We start from the raw sequence: 22,425 nt of genomic DNA, 5'->3' as shown, positions 1-22,425 counted from the left end.
TGGAAGATCCAAGTGGGGAACTGAGTATAAAAATGCAGTTTATAAAGATGATTTTATTAATTCATTTTATCTTGTGTTTTAATTTAATTGCAGGAATTGTTCATAGGCAGGGGGAAAGGTAAATAAGTAAACTTAATAATTTTTTTCCCTTTCTGTTAAAGAATGGAATGACTCCTCTAATGCATGCTGCATATAAAGGAAAACTTGATATGTGCAAATTACTTTTACGACATGGAGCTGATGTAAATTGTCATCAACATGAACATGGATACACAGCCCTCATGTTTGCTGCACTTTCTGGTGAAGTTTTAGCATTTATTCTAATATACCAGTAATAGTCACCTATACAAATTTGTTATAAGTATATGTACATTTTAAAATTACGTGCATTTTTGTTATAGTAATTTTAAGATCATGTCTTGTGGAAAGATGGTGGGAATTGGTTTTGAAAAGCTGTAATGTATGAAATATGTTATATAGTTTATTTGGTGATGTTTCTTTAGTTATTTAAATCACTTGATTCTTTGTATTGACAATATATTTTGTTTAGAGTTGTGGAGCTAGATCTATTATTCTTACAATTTAGTTCCTTTGCTGTTCTATAGTTTTATATTTTGAAGTAATATGAAAGCTTCTTTGTTGTTCTCTTGAGAGAATACCTGCTATGATAGGGCTATTTGCTTCAGTGACATTTAAGTACTAAATATGATGATCCATTTAGAAACTTACCCTGATTTCATGTTGCTTATAATTTGCTGAATAAAGACAATTGGGAAATATCTAAAATTAAGTGGAATTATCTGTCCTTGTTACAGTTTGTTAAGAAAATAAATATGTAACTTAATATTACCATGCTTTAAAAGCAGTAATCTGTATTTTTATAATCCTGGGGGAAAAAAGCATTTCTAAGCATAGTATAAAATATAGAATTCAAAAAGGGCAACACTGCCTAATTTGATTGCATAAAATCTTAAAACATTTCCATATATAGAAAATACCGTACATAGAGTTAAAATATAAATTAAAAAACTAAGGAAAATAGTTATTACTATTTCTAAAAGGGTTATAGCATTATATATGAAGAGTTCTTATAAATCAGTTAGAAAACAACAAATGCTACAGTAGAAAATTAGACAGAAAATTGAACAGAGAACAAAAGAAATACAACTGGCTAATAAGCTTAAAACGCTCTCAAAGATCTGCAGATTAGAACAACAAATGATAGCCTTTCACTTAAACATGTTGGCAAAGGTTAAGGAGGAGTGATTATGCCCAGTCTTGGCACAGGAACTTTTGTGCACTGTTTTGGGGAGTGTAAATCAGCCCAACCTTGCTGGAAGGCAGCCTGGTAAAATGCATTTAAAATATGCATAACCTTTGATCCTACAGTGTTTTCCAGGAACTGTTCCTAAGGAAATCATAGTTCAAGCTTGCAAAAAGTAATGCGAAATGCTGTCCACTGAGTATAGTTTATAACAGCAGATTATCTGTAATGATTCCTTTAGTGAAAGAACACAAATAGAATCACTATGAATGTGTAGATAGGACAAAGTGTAAAAAGATAGATCCTCAACTGTCAGTAGTTATCTCAGGGCCTGTGGGTGTGAAGGATGGGATGAGTTAGTAGACATTAAGGGGAGACTTTTATTCATTTTATTTTTTCTGTCTTTGTTTTTTATTTTTTGTTTTGACTTTATACTAAGCATTATTCTTTTTTTTAATACTAAGTATTATCATAGGAAAAACATACTTTGTCTTGTTAAGAAAAAAAAAGTTATATTCAATGCCATACCATTTTTGTATCGCTTGATGTGTTTTCTAGAAAATAAGGTTAATTTCTATGTGGGTTCTATAGCATTTTACTTTTTGCTATAGTTATGATTTATATTTTGGAAAAAATGAAAATATCCACAAAATAGAAACCTAAGACTAAGCAGAAAAAAAAGGTACAGATTATTTAAAAGGGAATATTTGAATTGTGCAGTCCTTAATTTTAACAAATACGTTTCTTTTTAACTCTAGGTAATAAAGACATCACGTGGGTAATGTTGGAAGCTGGTGCCGAGACAGATGTTGTCAACTCTGTAGGAAGAACAGCAGCTCAGATGGCAGCCTTTGTGGGTGAGTTTTTATGGCAGTTTTACATTAGCTTATACCCAGAATTTCCCCCATGGAAAAATATACCACTTTTCTTCTCAGAGTGTAAATACTGTCATGTTTTTTTGTTTTTTTGTTTTTTTCATGTTTATTTTTTAAAAAAGCAAATGTTTACAGTTTTGTCTAACTTAATGAAACACCTAATGATACTTTAGATAACATGAACAAGCTATTTTGAATCTCCACTCTGAAATACAGAGTGTGGTGAGGCCTTTTTGTTGCAGTCAAATGCTTGAATGAGAATATTTTACTCCTCTAAGGAAGTAGTTTAACCTAATGTTTAAGAACAGGAACTGTGGAGTCAGTGATCGTGGGTTGAAATTCTGGCTGTACCACTTAACAGCAAGTTACTTAATGATTCTGATCTTCAGTTTCCCCGTTGCAAAATGTTTACATGGTTATTGAAAGGATTAAATGAGATGATAGACCTAAAGAGCTTTACATGTAGCTCTCAATAAATGCCATCAGTTATTGCTGTTTATAATAATTACAACAATGATTAGGAAGGCGTATTAATGATAATACAATATACAGCTGTTTCATTATCATCCTCATCAACCACAAACATTTATTGCGTGTGCCCAATATTTCTTGGTGTGTTAATCCTGTTACTTGATATAATATAGGGGGTTTAGAAGACAGTGGGAATGAATATTTGATGTTTGGTATTTTGGCCCCAATGAGTTGGCAGTTAGAAGAGTCCATTGATAGAAAAGCAATGATAGAAATGTCTGATTTATTGGGAATGTAGTACGTAGCTCTGTGAGGCCTAATGATTCATTAAACAGATACTTAACATTCACAACCTGTAGACCAAGCATCACTCTAGATGCTTTGGTGAACAAGACAGAGGGTGTTCCTGCATTCATGGCACTAAGGGGATAAAGGCAATGACTGTGTGAAAATGTATTCCAATGGGTGATTTAAGGGTTCCATAAAATACATCAAAGAGCGGGATCTTCTCTCCCATTCCAAGGGAATTTCAAGAGAGAAATTACATGTAAGCTAAGATACAGTGGGAATTAGTCAGATATGGGGGACAGTAACTGTATATGGTGTTAAATTTTATTATTATATTACTTAAAACTATTAATAGTAAGTACTGTTGATTAAGTCAAAACAGGCACTGAGTCACTTTATGACAGCTCTTTGAGAACAAATATTCTTGTTTTATTTTACTTCAATTCAGGAGGATTTGAAAAAGGTATGGCTTTGCTGTGCAAACTTCAGAGAAATATTTATCTCCCACAGTTAGGGGCTCCCTGGTTGCTACCACCTCAGCCCTCAGCTAATTTTGAGGGTATCAGTTTAGTAAGAAAAGAACACTAAACTAGGAATCATAAGACACATATTTTAGTTCATATTTGCTCCTAATTAGTTACAAGATCACAGGCAAATCCCTTCACCTCCAGATCCTCAGTTTTCTGATATGTACAAAGAAGCCAGGGAATTAGATGATCTGAAGTTCTCTTTAACTCTACAAGTTTTCATTATGTCCACAATGTAATAAAATAGAGCTTAGATAGAGGTTAAGTAACTTTCCCCAGATCACAGGGCTGGAAGTGGAGGAGGCTGCACTTTCAACCATTAATACAATGCTTTTCTTTTTCTCTTTTTTCTTAATACTGTCAATACTATGTTAATAAAAATCTAATGTACACCTGTCCACAATTCCATCCTAAAGTGAGAGTAATGTTTTCATTCCATTTTAATCTATTTAGACTAATTTCATAGACAGAAAATTACATTGTACCCTTTCAAGTTGACATTACATTTTCCTTATAGTTAGTCTTATTAAAAACTCCTTCTCCCACTTTCATTCCCCTCAAGTAGATCAATATGTATACATATGTACTCACACACGTGCAAGATTTTTTCATCTTTTAAAAATAAGGTCATACAAATATATTCCTTGCAACTTGTTTTCTTCACTTGCCAGTACACCATGGAAGCCCCTCCCGTCTCACTCAGTATGTGGCTCTGTGTGTGTGTGTGTGTGTGTGTGTGTGTGTGTGTGTGTGTGTGTGTGTTTCCTTAATGTGATTGGCCTGGTCTTGTTAGAGTAAATTTTCTTTCTCCTTTTATTAACTTGAAAGATCAAGAATGCTTTTATATTCTACCAGTGCGTACTCTCCTATTCACAATGCTCCCAGTTAAACCCATATTTCTCAGTTACTATCTAGAAACAAGAGCAAAACTATACCCTGTGCCCTACCCTTAAGGTTTTGCATTTGCCCATTTAGCAACCCCAACAAGATGAAATCCTTATAACTCATTTATTTCTCCACATTCTCTGTGTTTGCCTTGTCAGGCAACAGGCCTTTCCTTTCCTCCTCCACCACTACGACTAGCTGTGGACTTGCCTGAGAAAGTCTAGAATGTTTGGTGCCAATATGTCATTAGAATGTCATTCATGGTGTGTTCTTTCTCCTTCAGCAGTCCTCACCATCTATAGTATAATTTCTCCGTCGTGCTGTTTCCACCCATTGGGATTAACTATCTCTGCTGCCAAGAGCTCTTGTTCTTCACTCTCTCCTCTCTTTTCTCCTTGCTCCATCTTGAGATCTCTGTTCTCATTTAGGTTTTGGTTACAGGACATTCTCAGATGGTACGTAGGTTGTATATTGTTTGAAACCCATCATAAACAAAACTCTCTTTTTCTCTGAAATGCGAGTCATATGTTGGCTAGTTTCATGATTCTTATATCACTGTTCTATTCTCTCAATCATATGTAGAAGTTACTCCACAGTTTTCTAAATCCTGGTTTTGTAAGTGAGAATGTGATTTATTTTTCTTTGTCAACTTTTCATTTCTTAGTCTGGAACTGTATTTCAATTTCAGTTTATCCTTGAAAGTAAAAAAATTGTACTAGCATGTGTCTGGTTGTGTGTATGTTCTCATTAATCCTGCCGAGGGCTGACTCAGTGAGCCCATTCAGTCTAGAAGACTCAAGTCCAGTGATAGTAATAATGGCACAAAATGATGCACTCGTCCCCACCCAGCCCCCACACCCAGCATTTATTTTCTATATTAATAGTACTATTTTATTTGTAGGTATTCACAATTCATAAATTAAAAACTCATAAAACTAAATATTTAATAGTTTCAATTATAAAATTTAAATATAAATTAAGTAAAAATTTATAAAGATAAATTTTAAATATATATGTATATCACTCTAATATAAATTATTGGCAGATTTTTTAAAATAAAATATCAAAATTACCTAAGTACTACCTAAAATGAGAAAGATTAATGTTGGAAAAAAGTAAAGTAATATTATTTTTTTCCTTCTCACAAAGGTGTAATTTTAAGAAACCTCTAGTCCTACCTACGACAGTGTCATTGTTAGGTAGACAGTATTTTATGTACAAATATTTCCAACTGCTAACAAGGCTTTTTCTGAGTATACTAGTTGGGGGACTGATGAGAAGACGTAGTTACAAGCTAAGTCTATATTTTCCTCTGATCCCTTTACCTTCAAATCTTCCTATGTCTATTTTGATATTTAGAAGCTATTTTATTTTTTATTTTAATTTTTTAAAATTTATTTATTTGTTTATTTATTTTTGGCTGCGTTGGGTCTTCGTTGCTGCACACGGACTGTCTCTAGTTGTGGTGAGCGGGGGCTACTCTTCATTGTGGTGCGCAGCCTTCTCACTGCGGTGGCCTCTCGTTGCGGAGCACGGGTTCTAGGCGTGCGGGCTTCAGTAGTTGTGGCACATGTGCTCAGTAGTTGTGGCTCGCGGGCTCTAGGGCACAGGCTCAGTAGCTGTGGTGCATGCACTTAGTTGCTCCGCGGCATGTTGGATCTTCCCAGACCAGGACTCGAACCCGAGTCCCCTGCATTGGTAGATGGCTTCTTAACCACTGAACCATCAGGGAAGTCTCTAGAAGCTATTTTAGAGCACCTTTTTTTTTTTTTAAACAGGAACCTCTATCTTTTTATTGAAGTTGGATGTGTTTTAGAAAGCAGTGCAATTTGTCTGCATCTTCTTTAGTTTCTTCATGTACAGTTGTAAATTCCTGCACACCATTATCTGTGTTACTTTTGGTGCTGTCATGTTTACGTCCTGCTTGTAGTATATTTGCTTGATTGTCATTTTTCTCTCTTCTTGAAGATTATGTAGGTAGAAATGATCATTTTCTAAACAGAACACTTCATATTTTTAATATTTCCTGTTACTGTTTGACTTCTCAAGATATATACAATGGAGATTTCTGGTTTTAAAAAAAGAAAAGAAAAAGAAACTGGTGTTTCAGCATTTAAGGATAGCATCAGATACCAAAAATGATACTGTGATCACTACTAAAATTTCCCTTCATATCATGGATGTGTTCTTTTATCATTTGTTTAATTATTAATTCTCCATCCATTTCTTTTTTTTCCTGGATCTGTTTTTCAGCTCTCTCATCTCTTCCATAATGATTTCTATATCCTAGTTTTTCTCTGTTTTGAGATATTTCATCCCCTTCATCTTCTACATTACTATTTTAGTTCTCAGTAGTAACCAGGATTACCTCTTTCAGTTTGTCTTTTAACTTTTAAAAATGGAATCTTTCTGTGGTCCATGCAAGTCTCTTTACATACTGTAGTTGATCTGCTTAATTTAAGTTTTCTTCTTTGGTGGTTGTGGTTATGGTTTGGTTGTGGTGTGGTTGTAGTTGTCAGAACACGTTCCGCGGACGAAGCCCTTTGCTGGAGGTATTGCAGAGTCTTTCGAGATTGGATCCCCTTGGGTCTGCGTCTCCTAGGCAGTCAGGTAAAGCCGACAGGGTCGTGGAGCAGTGAAGGGAAGTGCCATCTCTCTATACCTGTGGTCTCAGGGTCAACAAACCAGGAGCTATTTTGTCCTCTGCTGAGACACAGCGGGAAGCTGGTCCACTCTTGGGTTCTCCTTGAACTCTCAGGCAGGCTGAGCCCTTGGCCAACCTCAAGGGCCCACCTGGCCCACAATGCAATCCCCCCACAGGTCACCTGTTGTTGGCAGGATCGAGTAGATGCTCCCTGGACCGTGTACACGTGGGCAGGGGCCACAAGGGCCACCGAGGGTAGACCCCGTCCGGGAGCCCCGGCGTCTGGGCCAGCTCCCCAGGACTCTCCACCGCTGATCTCTCAGCCCTCATCAGGCAGTGCGGAGGAAGAAGTCTGTCCTCCGGAGATTCTGGAAGAGCCTGCACCTGCCAACGTGCCCTGCAGGCACAGCCTGCTTGCCCAGCGTGGCCACTTTCTTGCTCCAGAGAAGCAGTGCAGAGGGAGCCAGGGAGGGGGAGGCAGCCGGAAAACAGAGGCCGCCAGCTTCGCCAGGGAAGGTTTTGCTTTGCTAGAACAATTTTTACCTCTGGAGATGGCTTCGAGAAGTGGCACAGGGGCTGTGGGGAGCCGTCATGTGGATCCCAAGCTTACGGGGGCAAAAGCTTTTTCTCTAATTCAGTTCACAAAGAGGCCAAGCTTTTCTCAAATTCAAGGGGGGAAGAGATTAGCTTAACAATGTGAACAGTAATTATAATGATAATTCATAACTTTATACAGAATAAATTTAAATTCTTTGTAAAGAAAGCCCGATGTGATTAGGGAAGAATGAACATCATTTGTATAAGGGTGGAAGAAGAGACATTTAAATTACAAGCAACTTTTATTCAACATTTAGGGTCAATTTTAAGTTGAACGTTGCTTTTTGTTGTTGTTATCCACATAATCTTCTTATGTATTGTGAATTCTGTGTCTTCAAAAGGAGATTATTTCTTGATCACAAAGCATGCTTATAGATGTTCCCCAGAACATTTTACCTCTCCTCCTCCCCCTCTACTCTCCTTTCCTACAAATTAAAGATGTTGATGCATGTTTACTTCAGAAAACAGAGTAACATAATAAAAAAAAGGAAAATGTCTTATTTTGAATAATGAAATTATATATTTCCTATTTTTCTATTAAAAGGTCAACATGATTGTGTGACTATAATCAACAATTTCTTTCCTCGAGAGAAACTGGATTATTACACTAAACCCCAGGGACTGGATAAAGAGCCGAGGCTGCCCCCAAAGTTGGCAAGCCCACTGCACAAAATTATCACCACAACAAATCTTCATCCTGTCAAGGTACTGTAGCGTCTACTGTATTTGCTTTCTATTCAAATATTGCTTCAGAATTTAAACGGCTCTTAGTACATAGGATCATAATTGTCTTGGGCTGCTTTTTGTTGATGTAAAGCTTGTGATAGGCTCTCTTGTTCACTTGATACAGTGAAGAAGTGCTGTCATTTGAAACCTAGAAGAGAGTGAGGGACACAGACTAGAGCAAGAGGAAAAGCTCGGCAGAGAGATGGGTTCAGCCGAAGCCTAGCTTCCACCTCATCTCACAATGAGCTCCGGACCATTAATGGCTCCAGAGAGGCAAGGGAGCCAGGCTTTCATATGTCAGTCTGTCATTGGCTGTGGTCTGTCCCCAGAGGGAAAGGACAGCTTCCCAGATAGTGCCAAGTGAGGTGGCTGTCTTTGGATGAAGGAAGTTCCCTGAGGAAGGAGGCAGCTCGGAGCCCACAGCAGCCAACAATCCAGCAGCAGGGACCTGGTACACAAGCCTGGTAAAGAGAATCTGGGTGGGGAACCAACAGCATCTACTACGCTAATTATCCTTCCAGGAAATGTTCTGAAATGTAATAATGAACACTTTTTTTTTTTTTTCATGCAAGTAGGTATTTGATGCATTTAAGTGATACACTTCTTCTAGTAAATAGTCAAATCACACAGATTTTCAAACTTAGTAGACCAACCCGGAAGTTCAAATGGCTTAACTGGGAAACTTCAAGGGCTATTGTGAACTATTTCCACTGCTATTTTCTTCATGTTTTATATATGACCTTTTTGTTTATAAACTGATTGTTTTTTTTTAAATTGACCCAAATGAATATTATTTTTTCAGTGAGTCATCACATAAAACTCCATGTGTGCTACAATGATGCTGTCCTTTTTCAGACTTCAATGTCTACCATAGGTCTTCATTCATAATGTATAGATTTGATAGTAATTCAGAGCTGTTTGGTGAGCAAGACAGTATGTTGGGTCAAAAATTGAAGTTTTCCCTTAATACAAAGTGTTAATGTAGTGAAATAGATTTCCTTTGTCTGTTACAAAAGAATCTGGAATATACTGATTGTCATTAAAATAAGTGGACAGCTCTCATAAAGTAACTTTTGAAAACTAACACTCAAGTTCCAAATTGTGTATAATCTTATTACTTTATTGCTACATCCCTTTGCATATGGTCTTTGAAGCTCGAGGAACAAACAAATCAAAAAATACCTTTCATGTGGCCCTTCACCCAAATTAATTTCCTGGACCATCTAGAGAGATGACAGACTAGCAGATCCTTTCCCATACAACAGACAAGTGGTATCCATTCTGTTTTTATTTCAAATGTTTTACTTAACATTCTGAAAGAACCGCTAGAGGCAACACTTATGACCCTAATCAGGCAAAAAGGAAATTCAGTCATGAATTCAGGTATTGGTGTTTCTAGTGGTGATTTTATAGGACTTAGTAGAATTTAACCTCTAAAAAATATTTAGCCTCTTCTGTTTCAGTCTTTCTTTCCCTCCCAGCACACACAGGAAAGAGAGAACTCCTGTAAACAGTGACTCCCTCTCCATGGCACTTCTTCTATTAGGAGTGGAGCGAGCTGGAGTGGGAAGACAGGATTTTTCCCAGGGATACAGTATTTCTCAATGTAGAGAACGTGTGTCGTTTTACAAGGCCCTTGTCATTCCCCCTCTAGCCTGAGCATTACAGAATATTCTAGGTTTGATTGATTTGAAGAAGTTTCCTGTATGTATCTGATTCACTGTGTCTTATATCTGTGTCCACCCTTTGAGATTGCAGTAATCTCAATTATTGTGATAATTGAGTCTATGGAGTAATTTTTTTTTATGGAGTAATTTTTGATGTTTGCACAGAACCTAGTTTCTCAGGGTTAAATATCCAAAGAATTATTGTACCTCCAGTTATCTTTAAAGGCACATATTTTGAGTAAATTTGATTAGGGGTATATTTATACAGACAAATTGTAAAGGTATATAAACTAAACTAGCCTACATTATATTTTTTAGAGCACTTGGTCTTATAAGAGAGACTCTTCTATGATTATAGTACCTTCCTTCAGACCACACCTTGCTTTTTGTAGGTATAAATAGTCTATTCACTTGAAAACCTTTCTTTTATCCACACTTTAGATAAAAGCTGCCCAGTTGCTTTTGTGGTGGCCCATTTTCATTGCTTTACCCCTTTTCAAGCTGGCACAGGTCTTCATAGGGCTTGTTATAAAAATGTAACTAATAGCCACTCTACCAAAGCAAAGACCCTTTAAAATAAGCACGGTACAACACTAGATCCAACAGTGCACCTTTTTGCTGCATTGTACCTAACACAGATACATTTGCCTGGAGGTTAAGTGGCTGCTATAGCAATAAGGATGTTTGCTTTCAACAGGGACTTGGGGAATTGTGCTAATGCCCAGAATACAGACATTTTAATGGAGAAAAACAGAGTCACAGGAAAAATGACAATAGAGTTTAGCAGAGTCTCTAAGTGATTAGGAAACAGATGTGTGCAAGTGATCCTATCTTTTGATTATTAACATGATTTTTAAGCCCAGAATTTATTTATTCCTCTTCAGTAATTAATGATTCCCTTTATAATAAATATATTATTTTATAATGCTGCAGAGATTAAAGGAAGGAAACTAATTCAAATATTATTATTTTGTGTGCAGCTATGTAAATGCTTCAGCGTGCTCACTGTTGAGCTGTGGGTATATATCATTTTTTATTGTATGTACTGCTGTATATTATAAAATAAATAAAGTCTAATAATGTCTTAAACAAAAAAAAATCAATCATTAATCTGGGTTCCATTTGGGATTTTTTAAAGAATTCTTACATGTAAGTTTAGATCCTATCCTTTGATTACAACTGCTCTATACAAAATATTGAGCAAACAGTTTCAGTTGATTGCAGTTGACAGCAGAAATATAAACAGGTAATTAATGATATATATTATGGTAGGGAAAGTTGTCAGCAAACTTGTTACCAGTAAGGATTCTGATTATACTTATTTCATGAAGTCTAATAATTTGTTATTGAGTGCTATATTTGAAGTAAAATACTAGGTTATATATCAATTTAGTAGTGTCAAAAATAAGTAAAAAATCTTAATTTAACAAGAACATTTAATATATGTTAAATTTTCAAGTAGGAGGCTCAGCATGGTTTTTACTTAAGTTAACAAATTATCTTCATGTCTAAAGAAAAGGATCTAATTCATGCAATCTGCTACCTGTTGTTTCCTGTGATTACCTGGGACAGGTATTTAGCTGTAACACGTAAGTTAACAAATACTGAATGAACTTCTGCTCTGAGAATATAACTGTGCCTATGTTACACACAGGTTTACATTACTGTATCTCATTATGGATTTTTACAGCTGTCCTATGAAAGCCTACCACAACCAAGAAAGAAAAAAAAATACTCCTTATTACACTAAATTTGGGCTTAATCTGGGCATATATGGGACGTGTGGGACTCATAATGCATCAGATTGGATAACTCTGTTAGAATCCCTTTTTAAAGCTATTTTTGCTTTCTTCTTTGACCTATTCACATTGGTGATTAGAAGCATATCAGGAAAATTTCCAAAGAGAAATGTAGTCAATCAGTAAGTAATACACCTTTTATTTTTAGATTTCTGTCAGTAAAAATCTTCATTTCCTTATAATTAACAAGAATGAATGAGAATTGTGGTTTTCCTAGCCATGAAATCCTAACACTCAGTAATGTTAACGAAAAGTAGTGATTGCTCTGCTAGTTGATTCTATATATAAAAGGTGTACAAATATGCCATGCTTATCTTTAGTGAAAGTGCTTTTAACAGAGATAGGGAAACCGTGATTCCTACTGGCCAATTAACACCCTAGTTTAGCTGGATGGCAAATCACTCGATGATAACTGATACACAGAATTCAAGAGATTCCATAATGTCAGGGTCCTTCTGTATTAGTTTCACAACTTGATCAGTGGCAATTTGCATTCTAATTTAAATTAACACAGTAAATATGTGACCATAAGAAAGACTTTATTTGGAATCAAAACTGACTACCTAATTTGTACATGGAAAATCTCTCAAGGAATTTCTAAGCTCACTGGGGTTTCTTCTAGATTGTGATGCTTATAAATGAGAATCCTCTGCTGGCAGAAGAAGCAGCTCTGAATAAATGCTACAAGGTGATGGATTTGATTTGTGAGAAATGTATGAAGCAAAGAGACATGAATGAAGTACTGGCTATGAAAATGCATTACATCAGCTGTATCTTTCAGAAATGTATTAACTTCTTAAAAGACGGAGAGAATAAATTGGACACTCTGATCAAAAGGTACTGTTTTTTCCCATGTCATGTATAAAGTACACTCAAATGGATAATGTTTCGTTATATGGAATCTCATTATGGATTTAAAAATTAAACATTTTAGCAGCAGGTGTTAATGTTGAGATCACATTTCATCTGTAAGAAACAAGGGGCACTCATAACTAAATTGATTATTCCATTCTATACTCTTTACAACAGTGCTTTTGTTATCCCCAGTTATAGGTGAGAAATCTGAAGTTTGGAGAGGTTAAATATCATGTGTAAAATCATACAGCTAGAAAGTAGCCCAAGTCCAAATTTGAGGATAGGTGTGCTTATGCCACAATTGCTGCTTTGGATTCACAATGGCGCTCAATGTATCTCTGTTTCTGTACCCGGGAGAGCTGTGTGTTACTCTTGTTCTCTGACCCCTGCGGTTCAAATTCTCTGATAGTTTTACTAAGAAAAGAGAACTAAGTCAGAAGGGTGTGACTCAATGAGAGTTTTCATTTTTTGTACAAATAACTGACATAGTAATAAGTAACTAGCTAATCTGATAACAGTGTTTAGTATGTTTTATGTCAGGGGTTACTTTTATAAATACATCTCTGAGCCCCTAAACCTGATAAGGCCTAGCCTAATGTGCAGGTAGAGCAGCAATTTGAATGGAGTCTATCCTCATGATGTGAAGACCCAATGAAAATCTTACGCAGCAAAGAAGAAACTACTCAAAGTTCATGGGTTCAGCTGGGAGGAAATGCTTAGTAATTCAACTCCTTTAAAAAGTAACTTTAGGGGCTTCCCTGGTGGCGCAGCGGTTGCGCGTCCGCCTGCCGATGCAGGGGAACCGGGTTCGCGCCCCGGTCTGGGAGGATCCCACATGCCGCGGAGCGGCTGGGCCCGTGAGCCATGGCCGCTGGGCTTGCGCGTCCGGAGCCTGTGCTCCGCAACGGGGGAGGCCACGGCAGAGGGAGGCCCGCATACCACAAAAAAAAAAAAAAAAAAAAAAAGTAACTCTAGTTACTTTTTAAAAAATATCTTTCAGCTTGTTAAAAGGCCGACCTTCTGATGGCTTTCCAATATATCAAGAAAAGATCATTAGAGAAAGTATCAGAAAATTTCCTTACTGTGAAGCTACACTCCTCCAGCAGCTGGTGCGAAGCATTGCTCCTGTTGAAATTGTAAGGCTCTTTGCAACTAAGTTAACTCTATCAGTAAGACCTAATTACCATATTTTGTACAATTAAAGTCATGTTCTCTTTAGCATTATTTATTTATTTAATAAAGACTTAATTCTTTATTATTTTAGAAAAATTTCAGAAGCAAACATGGAGATAGGTTTGTCTGTTAACACTGTTTCTGTTTATCCATTTCCCCTCTCAATCCTCTTCTTCCATTTATATGGTTCATGGTTTAATAAACAGTATATCCTTATGTCAGAATATAGATTGTTACAGTGGATACTTACATTTTTAATGTCTCTGTGAAACCTTAACGGTGGGTACACATCCACTATGTAATACAGATCCACACTTGTTCAGGTGTAGTGTGTGAAAAACCAGTACAAAATTCCATACTAGATGAAAGTAGGAATTGAATGTCTGCGTTGATGGTTTCCTGTCAGGGGATGTGAGAGGATAAGTCATGAGAAGGCTCATTGTGTGTCCTGCTAAACAATCTCAAAGGATGTCCCAGCTTCTTATGTTCTACCTTAATGCCTCTGATTTAATAAATTTTCCATACGTTAAAAAAAAATCTATTTATACTTGCCAGTTATGGGAAGTAAATTTTAACTTTATTATCTATTCTTTAAATTATTTACTGCCCTTTTGTGATATATTTATTTAAGTAGTATGAAAGACACTCCCTGCCTTCCCTATTTTGAATAGGTTTCAGTTTACCTTATCCACACCAGTTATGCTTTTACGCATTTCAATCAAATCCTTTATCAGCCTTTGTCTATTAGGCAAGAAACTGATCCTGACACTACTCCCATCCCTGGTTTCCTCCCTCCATCTGGCAATGTTGGTTCTTCTCTGCCTTCTCTAGGCTGTTATATCATTCTCAGTCTGAAAAATCAGGACTGAAAATGGGTTCCACGTGCTCCTTTATACATTGACTTAACCGACTCAGAACCATGGAAGAAGAAAGACCTAAGCAGACAAGATGATCTCATGAAGTTCATGCACTGATTTATTCCTGAGAGCTCTCCATGATTTCACATAGAGATTCTTTCCCCTTGCTCTTTAATATGCTTGGCTATTTGGTGTTTAAGCTTTTGGAAGATTAAAGTTAGCAAATTATGAGGGTGGTGTATCAATTATGAATGTGTTTTGGCTATGCATATCAAACTCCAGCCAACTATGAATTAAATAGATAAGGGTTTATTTATTCTCATATACTCAGAAGCCCAAAGGTAGGCAGACCAGATCTGGCACAGTAGCTCAGAAATGGACTGGGGACCCAAATACTTTGCTATTTTTCCACCGGATATTCTTTAGCCATACAGATTATCATACACATGCTTATGACCTCAGAGTTGCAAGGCATCTCTTGCTCTTCCTCCAAGCTCACATTCCTATCCTAGGCAGACAAGAAAAGGAAATTGGCCTGTAGCTGGAAAACATAAGCTCTCCCTGAAACCCATGCTGACCTGTGCTCTTAGTGGCACAGGTGGAAGTGAGTATTTTGGAGAAATGGGTATTCTGGAGAAATGGGTATTCTGGGGAAATGCTTTTGGCTGGTCTAAACACTCCTGCTCTGACAAAATTATGTTTCTGTTAGTAAGGAGTTGGGGGAATGGCTATCAGAGAAGCAATTAATAGTGGCTACTGTGGGATATTTCCAGCACTAACAAGTGTAGCTGACAGTGTACCTTCAAGGGAGAAAACATAAAAACTGAAATTAGCAGCCTCGAGTATTTTTTAAAAAGTTAAAGCAGGTCAATGTAAGGCTCAACAATCCATTTTAACCCTGTATCATAAAATAATGTAGTTAGAGTGTATGGTGTATGATTGATATTTATACTAGTGATCTGAGCCATCAATAAAAAGATAGTGTTTATTTAATGCAATTTAGAAAAATTTCTCTCTTTAAAAATTTTTGTTCTTTAAGAGTTACATATTCTGCTCTCCGGAAAACTTTATTTATCTGCAATGCTTGTGGTTGTGAGTGCCCCAGATAGCCACCGTTTACTGCCTAATGGCTTCCGGTATCCTGCAAGTTCAAAAGCCTCTGAAGCAGTGTTAAGCTTGTCCCGTGACATGGTGGTTCTCACGGCTGGCTGCCACGAGGGTCCCCTGTGGTACTTTCTGACAGTGCTGATGCCTGGGCCCTCATGGAGGGGTTTTGATTCCCTCAGCCTACTGTGGAACTCTGGCTTCCACCTGTGACAGAATTCAGCAGGAAGTGTGAGGCATGGCTACACTTAAGAAATGCTGCTCCAGCATTGTAACAGATGATACTGTTAAAGATATTTTGCTTTCTCAATTGACATTGTATATTTTAACATCTGGAAGGCTAGCTAATGTCTCTGATTTTATAGGATACATTGAATAAAGCATCCTGTTCATTTTTAGGCTGAATATCTTCTAAAGGCGGAGCTGTGGTGCCTAAACAGATTCTTATTTAACAAAGTAGATGACAAGATTTTGCACAGCAAGAAAGAATTCTTGTCATTCAACTGTGACAAGAAAGATTTCATGTGGTTACTCTACCGTCAATTTTTTTCTGAAGCAATAGTTCACATGAACAGCCATACTTCTAGCAAAAAATCCTTTAGTTTTACCTCCGGTTACACCTGTGAGAATGTCATTGTTTTCTGACTCCCACAAAAGTCCTATTGTGGGGGAGATTTTGAACATGTCTCAGTCACTTTTACAAAAAACAAACAAACATGTAATTGATGTAAAATCTGTTGAATATATCATACTCTGTGGGCCAGACTGCTGTCTGATCAAATACTCTACTTTTGAGGCAGAATAATTTTATAGATTAATAAGTGTTCATCATAACATTTAAGTACCAGTAATTCTCAAGCTTTTAGTATGTTTCAGAATTACCTGTAATAATGGAGGTACATGGACCACATACTTAGATATTCTAATTTAGAAAGTATAGATCAATCTGAATTTTTAACAAGTTCTCTTATGAGCAGAACTGCCATATACATTCATTCCTTATGAAATTATTAACTTATATCTAGTATCTGAGGTTTTATTTCACTATTTTTTTCCTCACTGTTATACTATCTTCATTCCAAAAGAGAATTCTCAGCCCTTGAATGTGAAAGGAAACTCAGTCATTTGTTTTCAGGAGGAGTAAGGCGGTTTTCAAAATGAGTACAGTGTAAAACAATGTTCCAAGGCGGTATTTGTAAAGCTCTGTTGTGTACAATTGATAAGATAATATTAAAACAAATAAACAGGAAGAAAAGGCAAATGCAAATTTAAATTATGAAAATTGGCAAAAATTTAGTTGGGAATAAAGAAGCAAATTTGAAAAACTCAGAAACAAGAACTGTTTTGAGTAGGTAAGACAGCTCGATACCCTGTAATTGCTCTAAATAGGTCTTAATAGTATTATGCTAGGCAGATAAACATTCAAATAGGTCTTAATAGCATTATCCCAGGCAGATAAATATTTGCCCGTATAATTTCCCATGTAAAAAAATTTCATAAATCCTCTTTAGCAAGCCTTTCTGATTTTCAGTAGCCATATGATAATTTTCATATTTTTGGTTTTCCTTAATACCCTAATGCAATCACATCTATGTCTTTTTAATTTTAAGAGTTTGGAACATTTCAGTAATAAAGGTGATAATTTTTAACTATTAGAATTGCAGACCAGCATCAAGTAAATAGTTTAAAGTCTTTAAAACACTTAAATTGCACTAAACTTTTAAGAATTAAGATAAACATTTGTGATGTACCCTATAAACTGTCCCTCAAAATATGTAGATTGTCTTAATTCTCAGAAGGAAATTCCACTCTGAGCTCATTGTCATATATCTGAAATCTTTGCGTGCTTACTGAATAATCCTAATTGAAAAAATACTTTTATTCTAGAATAGGGCCAATTTTTTTCTCTCTGAATATTTGGATCCATGACTTACCTGCCGTGTACTTTGTATAGAAAAAGGTGTACTCAGAAAGGCATTTATCATTTTGTCACAGTCTGTGCAGTCTCTCGCCTTAATAATTTTGTCTCTTGTTCTTGACGTTTCTTCTCTGTAGTCGTTCAATGGTGATTTCAGAGGTTTTTTTCCTCCTCTTCTAACCCACTGTAGGGTTCTGATCCCACTGCATTCTCTGTACTTACCCAAGCCATCACTGGTCAGGTGGGTTTTGTGGATGTAGAATTTTGCACTACCTGTGGAGAAAAAGGAGCAAGTAAAAGATGCTCAGTGTGCAAAATGGTAAGAATGAAGTTCTTTTAAGTTCATTGACTCTGGTTTAAATTTCATCCAAATTGATAATTGAGTTTTAATATTCTGTAAATATAATAGTTGACATCTGTTTTCTAATAAATTCTAATCCATTAGATATAAAGTATTGCATCTAATATTTTAAAATAATTTTGGAAGAGAACTACAGGATAAATGTAGTTCTGTGCCCTCTCTACCTTCTGTCAAACTCCCAGGCTGCCCAGCTTCTATGCTGACTACCCCCAAAAAGGAAAGAATATGAATGAATGAATCAATATGAGAAAACAAGAGAAAAATTATCCATAGGAGACTGAGACTGGTGCAGATATGAGAACCTACAATGGAACAATTCTAAATATGCAGTCTTAAATCTTCTGATGTTGACTTTAACTACAATCTCTTCATCAACTCTTCCTTGTAAAACTACAACTCCCTTCTGACTGTCACCAATCTTTAAGCTTTCTGGATTACTACCCACTTCTGTCAGAATTATCTGTATAAAGGGCATAGCTGAATGGGTTCTTCTCACATACAAATGTCACCCACATGCATGCGTCTATACATTCACTTTACCCTATAGATTATGTTAATTTCCTCTTGTTTTTTAAGGTTGAAATTCTTCAGCATATTCTTCTGTAACCTATCATATTCTGCTATAACCTACTTCTCCAGTTTCATTTCCTTTAATTACTTACTTCTCTGAGCCTCAGTTTCCTTATGTGTGAAATCGGGCTAGAGTTGTGAGAATTAAATGTGACCATGTATATTGATTAACTATTGCCACATGTAAAAACACTGTAAAATATTTTACTTAAAACAACAATCATTTATTTTTTCTCTCATGTCTGGGGTTGGCTGGGGCACTTGTGTTCCATGTGTTTCTCATCCTCCTTGGACCAGCAGGAGGTGCTTTAAAATAAAGCATAGAAAAGTTAACGTTTTTACAGCACAGTACTTGATTGAATGTCATAATTGAAAAATTATGCGATTACACCTCTTGAAAATAAACGTACAATTGCCTTCAGGTAATATATTGCGATCAAACCTGCCAGAAAACACATTGGTTTGCACATAAGAAAATCTGTAAGAATCTCAAGGACATTTATGAGAAGCAACAGTTGGAGGCTGCCAAAGAAAAGAGTGAAGAGGAGAACAGTAAGTGTATAAAAACCAAGATCATACTGTTTGGTCAGTGGGGAAAGGAAGGATCAATGATATTAACACAGGACACATAGGAACTGAGTCTTCGCAAGGGACCAAGGAAGCTTGGGGTTAACCAACATAAGGATCAAGCTTAAATGTATCCCTGTTTTGAGTCCCTGGGATAATGTACAAGACTGTAGTCAGCCTAGCTATCACTAGAAAATGAAAGACATAAAATTCTGAGGATGGGACTTTCCTGGTGGCGCAGTGGTTAGGAATCTGCCTGCCAGTGCAGGGGACACGGGTTCGTGCCCTGGTCCGGAAAGATCCCAAATGCCGCGGAGCAACTAAGCCCATGGGCCACAACTACTGAGCCTGTGCTCTAGAGCCCATGAGCCACAGCTACTGAGCCCGTGTGCCACAACTACTGAGCCCGCGTGCCTAGAGCCTGTGCTCCACAGCAAGAGAAGCCACCACAATGAGAAGCCCGCGCACTGCAACGAAGAGTAGCCCCCGCTCGCCACAACTAGAGAAAGCCCGCGTGCAGCAACGACAACCCAATGCAGCCAAAAATAAATAAATTTAATTTAATTTAATTTAAAAAAAAAATTTGAGGAATGTCATTTAGTCCACATTCTACGTTATGACTCATGAGACTGCCCTGGAACCATGCCCTCTTAATGAGTTGTTACTTATATTTTGCTCACAAAGGATTTTAAGGTCGTTGAATACGAAAATAATTAAATTTCCCCTAATGGCTACCCAAAGATTTTAAGATCGGAAGCCTTTAAATTTGTTAACTATGAAACTTCAGGTGAAATTACAGAGTAAATCTATAAATTACAAATTAACTTGAACAAAGTAAATTTCTACAAGTGTGAGGGCAGTGAGTTCCATATTATTTTTCCTCTGCCTCCCTCCTGAAGTATATGACTCATTTTCATCAGGAACAGTGAGTTGCTTGAGCAGTGATTCATATATTGGAGAAGAGAACCGCCCACACTACCCAGAGGATATATAGCACATTCTGGGGAGTGATAGTTTGAAAACACTGCCCAGGTGATTCTGATACTAAGCACGTCCATATCCACCCCTCAAGGGACAGTGTCCACTTTACCACCTGGTGGAGAAACACTACTAGTGGGAACGGATGATTCGTACAAAGCTGAATTCATACAAAATTAAATTTTAGAAATAAATTGTTAAGAGAATAGTCAGGCTTTCTGACTGCTGTGCATTCTCCTGTTTTCTGAACCAAACTTGTATATCCTTTATGTTGACAGGTACTAAAGAAGCCATATGGGAGGACTGTCAGTAGAATGGGAACTCCTAGTTGTTAGACATCAGCCCGTATCACACACTGTCCTACACCTTTATTCTCCACAAATGTAGGATAGGCTTTATTATGCCCCACTTTATGGATAAGGAAACAGCCTTGTACAGGCAGTTACCTAACCAAGGACGTCAAGCTAACTCATGGCAAAACTGTATTCGAATGTGGATTTTGCCAGTCAGCAATCCTGATTTCAAGGCCTGAGCTCAAATGCCAGTTCTGTTCTTTTCCTAGCTGTGCAACTATGAGCAAGTTAACAAACCCGTCTCTTCTCAGTTTCTCCATTTGTAAAAGAATGATAATAGAAAAAAAAATGATAATAGAGATAATACTTGACCTCATGGTTGTTATGAGGATTAAATGATTGAATACACGTAAAGTACTTAGAAGAGTGTCCAGCACACGGTAGGAACAAAATGACTCTTTTTTTTTTTCTTTTTATCAGACAGCAAACTTGATGTCAATTCTAACTGTGTTAATGAAGAGCAGCCGGAGGCTGAAACAGGAATCTCCCAGGAGGACTGCAATCCTAAAGATTCTGTGGAAGGAGAGAGAGAATCTCTTCAGAGTGATGCTGGGCTGGAATGCTTACAGGATGCTCCTGTAGGTCCACAGCTGTCCGAGGAGTAAGAGCTGGAGCAAGTGCCAGCATGGACAGTCCTCACCCTGGCAGGCAGCTGGAAAACCCACGAGACTGTGTCCTCCTTGCCTCCACACCTGCATGGCACTGTGGCAGGATTCCACATTTCATAGAATACGTGCTCCAGCAAAGCTCTGTATACCAAGCCCTAATTTCCTACTGATTCTGTTCAATAATTGGTCAGATATTCCTAGGGAGAATTTTTTTTCAAAATATAGGAGAAACATTTCTATTTCCTTTCTGAGGCAGGCTTCCCAGCAGCTGTTCTCAAAGGAAAATAAATCCCCTTTTAAAGAAGAAATATAGGCTTTAGGGAACAAAGAGGCAAGCAGAACAGTTGTAGGAGAGAGGAGATTTTCAGGAAAGAAAAATTTTATAGCCATAGAGATGGGTAGTTAAAAGAATCATAACTTACATGTAAATAAAATGCATATAAATAGCATTTACAATAGTGAAGTTCTACTTATTAAGGTGCAATGAAGATATGGGGATATATGTATATGTAGAGCTGATTCACTTTGTTATAAAGCAGAAACTAACACACCATTGTAAAGCAATTATACTCCAATAAAGATGTTTAAAAAAAAAAAGATGCAATGAAATGAAGAAAAGCTACATGTTAAAGGATCTTTGCCATAGTTCAGCTAATTGTAGTTTTTCTATAGAATTTATCCTGAACAGCCTGAACTTTATATAGTTCCTGCAGTGGTGTTTTATCTACAGTCTTTGTACCTTCAGAAATGTCAAATCCCCCAGGAGGAACTAAGGCATAGCCACAGTTATCTCAGCATGTGCATTTAAAAAGATGTTTGACGAAATTGTCAATTAAACAAAGGCTAAACGTACTGTGTCCACAATTATTATAAAACTAATTCATGTGCCATTTTCCACTTGAAAGGCTTTTTACCTTCCTGTGAGCTTTTCATGTGGCTCTTCCTGTCCACAAACTGATTTGTAACTGTTACTTATAGACTGTCCTGGCATCAGTTTTTAGTGTCTGAGTATTTAAATAAAGCTAGAGTATGAGATCTGAAGATAGTGCTGTGTTTCAAAGTTTCTTGTGTTGATTTGTAAAATAAATTGTGCCTACTGATACAGCCACCTCACATCTTGTTTCATAGTTTTTTGCTGTCGGGGGTGGCAAATATTAAAGAAATACTAGAGAACTTAAAACATTTTAGGAAACTTAGCAAATACTGGAGAACACAGTATAGTTATTTTAATATTCACAATTGCAAATCAAAATGACTAGAATTCTCGCCTCACTTCACTGATTAGATTTTTCTGTCTTGCTGCTTTTCCTCTTCCTTACACTCAGTTACTTTTCTCCC

The 22,425-nt window shown here is 36.8% G+C and overlaps 1 protein-coding gene across 1 annotated transcript in view; it reads left to right on the top strand.

The window, feature by feature from the left end:
* Positions 1-22,194, top strand: part of ANKMY2 (ankyrin repeat and MYND domain containing 2) — a 34,765-nt gene extending 12,571 nt beyond the window's left edge. Inside the window, exons 3-10 of the mRNA XM_007121617.4 lie at positions 162-300; positions 2,023-2,121; positions 8,096-8,256; positions 12,366-12,580; positions 13,599-13,734; positions 17,841-17,969; positions 19,004-19,133; positions 20,900-22,194. Of these exons, the coding sequence (XP_007121679.1) occupies positions 162-300; positions 2,023-2,121; positions 8,096-8,256; positions 12,366-12,580; positions 13,599-13,734; positions 17,841-17,969; positions 19,004-19,133; positions 20,900-21,084 (1,194 nt within the window). The 3' untranslated portion in view covers positions 21,085-22,194. The remainder of the gene's footprint in view (positions 1-161; positions 301-2,022; positions 2,122-8,095; positions 8,257-12,365; positions 12,581-13,598; positions 13,735-17,840; positions 17,970-19,003; positions 19,134-20,899) is intronic.
* The last annotated feature ends 231 nt before the right edge of the window (positions 22,195-22,425 follow it).

This window comes from Physeter macrocephalus, chromosome 5 (assembly GCF_002837175.3).
Source record: "Physeter macrocephalus isolate SW-GA chromosome 5, ASM283717v5, whole genome shotgun sequence".
Lineage (NCBI taxonomy): Eukaryota > Metazoa > Chordata > Mammalia > Artiodactyla > Physeteridae > Physeter > Physeter macrocephalus.
The sequence above is the reverse complement of the archived record's forward strand: the minus strand, read 5'-3'. Positions and strand labels throughout refer to the sequence as shown.